This window comes from Ixodes scapularis, unplaced genomic scaffold, assembly GCF_016920785.2.
Source record: "Ixodes scapularis isolate PalLabHiFi unplaced genomic scaffold, ASM1692078v2 PGA_scaffold5__190_contigs__length_132052651, whole genome shotgun sequence".
NCBI lineage: Eukaryota > Metazoa > Arthropoda > Arachnida > Ixodida > Ixodidae > Ixodes > Ixodes scapularis.
This window is the reverse complement of record NW_024609880.1, coordinates 130590058-130595773: the sequence shown is the minus strand read 5'-3', so window position 1 is coordinate 130595773 and position 5716 is coordinate 130590058. Positions and strand designations below refer to the sequence as shown.

At 51.2% G+C, this 5716-nt stretch overlaps 1 protein-coding gene across 1 annotated transcript; it reads left to right on the top strand.

Moving 5' to 3' along the window:
• Nucleotides 1-326: 326 nt before the first annotated feature.
• LOC120844094 lies at nt 327-5492 on the top strand (the record flags this gene model as incomplete). The annotated part of the gene is given in 3 exon segments (XM_040215716.3): nt 327-2086; nt 2190-2796; nt 2799-5492. Coding segments are annotated over 3 exon segments (5061 nt in total), but the record flags the coding sequence as incomplete, so codon positions are not given.
• Between the last annotated feature and the right edge of the window lie 224 nt (nt 5493-5716).

Below are 5716 nucleotides of genomic sequence, written 5' to 3'. Positions count from 1 at the left end.
GCGAAAGTACCAAAATATCCTTATAATCTTCAGTGTCATTCAATTCACCAGGAAAAGCGGCACCGAGGGATACCACAGCTGTACAAGTGAGTGAATTTTTCGGCCAAATTTCCACCTTGGAAAGATCTACCTCGTATGCGGAGAGCTAAGCCTCACCAGGAATACAAGCGGTCGCCATCTTGGCTATACTCGAACACGGGGCACCCGCCGAGAGAAAGAAATAAGCGAGACCCAACGCCGAAACCCGCTTTGCGCGCGGGCCTTCGGGCCCCACAAGCATGATACATACGCAAGTAACAAAGCAGGGAATGAACAACGAGATAGACATGGAGAACAGCGCGAGTACCAGAACGAGCGGCACGCACATGGAGTTCGATGAAAACAGCGGCAGGACGCTGAGCCAGCCTGGCCCGTGGTACGAAGTTCTCAAAGAAAGAAAAAGCCAGAAAATAGCGGATGAGAACCGCATAAAAGGAAACAGCAAGGCGAACAGCGCCCATAATCTAAAAGAAGAGACGAGTGGGCTGACCAACCCAAAGATGCAACCGACCAACAACCAACTGCAGCAACAGCGACGCGGGGACGGAAGAACCCGCGGAGGCAACAACACGCCACCAAGGAAACGCATGTTGCCACCATTACCAGAGGATGAATACAAGGTAGTATACAGACCAAGAACGGGCCTCAAGCTTTCTTCGTGGTCTGATAAAAGCCTCACGCAAGGCATCGCCACAGCAGGCGGTTTTCCATTCAAAGACTTCTACTCGAATGTGACGATCCAGACGCAATGGGCTCAGAACTTGATCATCGCAAGTACTGCGGACGAGGACTACGCCATGAAGCTGAGCATGATCACCCAGATACAGCTAGGCGCGGCCTTGTACGAACTCATGCCTTACCTAAAACCGCTCCCGGGCACCGTACGAGGAGTGGTGCACGGAATAGAAGCAGGAACAACAGAAGAGGAACTTAAAGAACTTATCTCAGTCAACGGCTACAGCATTCTGCACGCAAGAATGCTCGGAAAATCCAGCTCGGCGCTACTCACGTTTGAGGGACCGCATGTGCCATTCTACGTGAAAGCGGGTAGCGTGTTCACCCGATGCCGGCCCCACCGCAGATCCGTGCAGTACTGCAGAGCCTGCGGGAATGTCGGCCACAGACAGGACGTCTGCCCCAACCCGGACACAAACAGGTGCAACCGATGCGGAGCGGAAACTCCTCAAGACAATCACGAGTGTCAGCCTAAGTGCAAGCTGTGCTACCAACCCCACGAAACGGCAAGCAAGGAATGCCAGAAACGACTCAAACCAAGTCCCCCACCGTTACACGTGAGGGAAAGAAGCAAATCGCAAAGTAAACAAGCCGCTTGGACGGGAGTTGCAAACGACCACCCTTTCGAGCAGCAGCAACGGACGTCATTGCCGCAGGACAGAGTGGTGAGCTGGCCCCAGCTCGGGTCCCATTCTCCCAATGCTCCAGACCCCTTTCCCCCACTGCCGGTCACGCAGCAGGATTCAAGTAACGCACATTTCGAGCAGACCATAGACACACTTAAGAAACAGAACGCGGAGCTAATCTGGCGCTTAGAAAACAACGAAAAAAAAGCGAAGGCTAGGGAACAGGCCCTAGAGCAGAAACTGCAACAGTTTATAGAGCAGATGCAGAAACAGCAGCAACAACTGCCGCAAATACCACCGCGAGCTCCGACACCTCTGCCGGAGGACCTCGAACAAAAAATGGAATATCACATGAACAAATTAGATGAGAGGATCGATCAGAAGATTGATCAGACAATGAGCCAGATGACAAAAGCAGTTGAACATAAAATGAACAAAATGATGGAAACCGTGAATAAGGTCTTTGAAAACGTTAATCCAACCATCATCCAAATGAGTACGACCCTCAACGCCAAGATTGATCGAATGGGGGAGACCCTCAATGCCCAGATGGGCAAGATCGGTGATGAGCTCAACCAACGTATTTCCGACCTTGAGAAGGAAAGGGAACAAGCCCGAAAGAAGCCGAAAACGTCGCCAGGAGGGGATGCGCTGACAGAAGAAACGATCAGAACCCACAATGGAGAGTAAAGAGACGGGAAAGAAAGACGCGGCCCAAATCCTCAAAATCTGGCAGTGGAATTGCCGATCGATTAACCGGAAAAGACAAAATCTACTACAATTTATCAGCCTTCATCAACCGGATATCATCGCGCTACAAGAAACAGAAACAGACACCATAAAGATACGGGGCTACGAGACACACATAGCCGAAGGAAGAAACCGGACAGCCATCCTCACCAAGAAGCACCACACAGCACAACAACACCAAATCAGCCACAGAATTGAGCACACTTTGATAGAGATGATACCACAAAAGAAGACATTACAGAGTCTATTTATCCTGAATGTTTACAGCCCGCCCTCGGACAACCTAAGGGACTTGGACAAGTTCCTGAGGGAGGTAAAGAAAGTTACCAAAGGGCAGAAGATACTCGTAGTTGGGGACTTCAACACACCGCATGTAGCGTGGGGATACCACAAAACCAACAAGAAGGGCACGGATGTGCACAACGCGGCTCAGCACCACCAACTGACGCTGTGGAACGACCCTCAGTGTCCAACCAGGATTGGAAACAGCATCTCCAGGGACACAAGCCCCGACTTAACTTTCTCGAAGGGCATACGGCAAATTGAATGGACGAGGCTCGAAGAAACCCTAGGAAGCGATCACTATATAATTCAAACCGAACTCCGACACAACAAGACTCCATTGAGAACGGGACAAGCGAAGAGCGCACGGACTGGACCGCGTTCCGAAAGGTGGAACACCCAGCGGACATGGACGATATTGAAGAATGGACCAGGCAAGTGATGGAAGAGGTAACCAAGCACACCAAGACGATACAACTCACTTCGGACAACCCCAAAGTTGACCCGCACTTACTCCACCTCTGGGAGGCCCGACAGGGCCTCCTAAAAAGATGGAAGAAACAAAAGAGAAACCGAAAGCTCAAGGTCCGCATTGCCCTGTTGACCAGGGAAGCTGAGGAGTACGCAGAGAAACTCGGAATACAAAACTGGAATCAGCTAAGCGACCGGCTACAGGGTACCCTGAGCAATCGCAAAACATGGGCAATACTTAGGTCGCTGCTGGCAAAGACGGAGTCAAAGAAGGTCACGTGCCAACATATTCAACGCCTCATCCACAACTATCAGGGTTCAGAGGAAGACGTGCTCGAAGCCATCACTGAAAAATACATTGGCAACCAACAACAACAGACGACGACGATCACTCACCTGGACTACGAGGGAAAATCCAACCCAGAGTTGGATCAACCCTTCAGCAGGGCAGAGATAGTGGCGGCGCTCAGGAACTTGACGAGAAACACGACCCCAGGAAGGGACAGAGTTAACAACAAGACGCTCCGTAACCTGGACGACAGAGCCACGGAGTGTCTCCTTAAGCACATCAATGAGAGCTGGGAGACCGGGAAGATACCGGCATGCTGGAAACACGCGGATGTGACAATGATCCCAAAACCGGGCAAACCGATCACTGTGCAGAACCTGAGACCAATATCCCTCACATCGTGTGTGGAGAAGCTATTCGAGCACATGGTACACAACAGACTATCCCCGTATCTCGAGGAGAACGAATTCCTCCCTAACACGATGTTTGGATTCAGACCTCTTCTATCGACCCAAGACATCCTTCTTCAACTCAAAGAGGATGTAATAGACAACCTCAGCACGCAGCACAAGAGCGCAATTCTAGCATTGGACGTCAAAGGGGCGTTTGACAACATCTCCCACAGTGCGGTGCTAGACAGCTTACAAAGGACAAACTGCGGCCAAAAGACTTACAATTTCGTCCGAGACTTTCTCACAGACCGGACAGCGACCATAGGCCTGGGAAACCTAAGGACCGAACAGATCAAGGCTCCACAAAAGGGAACCCCTCAGGGATCGGTGATCTCACCGTTGCTTTTCAATATTGCAATGAGGGGTCTACCGCTCCTTCTAAAAGACATTAAAGGTCTCAGCCATGCAATCTACGCGGACGACCTTACCATATGGACGACGTCGGGGTCGGCAGGAATGCAGCAAGACGCTCTGCAAGAAGCGGTGAACAGGACCGAGAGATATTTGAAAGATTGTGGTCTCTCGTGCGCTCCGGATAAATCGCAACTTTTGGTGCTAAAAAAGAGGGCGAGAGGTCGTCCTCCACCGGAAACACCGGACCCCGTACTAACTCTACATGAAGATAACATCCCACAAGTCGACGTGCTCCGTGTCCTAGGAGTAGTATTTCAGAAGGATGGTGCAGGGATCGCCACAGTGCAAAAACTCCAAGAAACAGTCACACAAGTTACGCACCTAGTAAAACGGGTAACAAACAGAAACCACGGCCTCAAGGAGCAAGACACTTTGAGAATCATTCAAGCACTCGTCATCAGCAGAATAACGTACGGGACCCCGTATCTGGGGCTCAAAAACAGCGAGCGCGAGAAGATTAACACACTCATTCGCAAGACATACAAACTGGCCTTGGGGCTTTCCCCAACAACCTCCACAGAGAAACTACTCCGATTGGGTATACATAACACATGGGAAGAGCTGGCAGAAGCACACAAGGTGAGCCAGGTTGAAAGACTTAAGCTCACCAGGACGGGCAGGGACACCTTAAGAAGACTGGGCTACGCAATTGAAGACGAGTCAAGAAGTAAGCAAAGGATTCCATTACAACTAAGAGACAATATCACAGTTGCATCCATTCCTCGCAACATGCATCCAGAACACAACAAAGAACGACGAATGGCAAGAGTGAGAGCACTGAGAAAGACCTACGAGAGAGACGATGACCGCGTGCGGTACACAGACGCAGCGAAATACAAGGGAAAGAAAGCACACGCGATTAGCGTGGTAAACAACAAGGGAGAAGAAATCGCGGCGGCCTCCGTCAGGACCCCAGACACGGACTCAGCAGAGGAGACAGCAATCGCTCTTGCGGCGACGACAGGCAAGGAACTCCTCACGGTAATAACAGACTCACAAGCCGCCTGCAGAAATTACCAACTAGGCCGAATATCACGACTGGGCCTCAAAACGTTAAAAAAAATCAAAGATCCCCCCGAAATAGTCATAGTCTGGACCCCAGGACATGAAACCCTAGCGGGTAATCTAGCGGCGCATGCCGCTGCCCGAGAACACTCTCTCCGGGCTGCCTCGCTGGGCGACCGTGCTCCAGCGGATACAGACGAGGGCGTTCCAAAAAGATACACCGACATTCTAGCGCATTACAGACTAGGGAGGAGAACCTACCCTCCCCCACAATCTACAATATCCAGAGAGGACGCCGTGACACTTAGACAGCTACAAACTAACACTTTCCCGCACGGCACATTATTTCACGCAATGTACCCAACTCAATATGACTACGACTGTAAAAACTGTCGAGTGCCTAACACTCTCTACCATATGGTATGGGAGTGCAAGCACAACACCTCCATACCCCCTATTTCCCGACCAACCGCGGAGCAGTGGGAGGACCAGCTGACCAGCTCAAAACCTGAGGACCAGTCCCGACTGGTGAACAGGGCCAGACTGGCAGCGCGGGACCATGGCATCCTGGACTGAGGCAGCCACCCACCTGGGGACGACCCACAAGCTTTCGTCTGCTCAAGTTATAATAAAGTTTATTCCTCCTCCTCCTC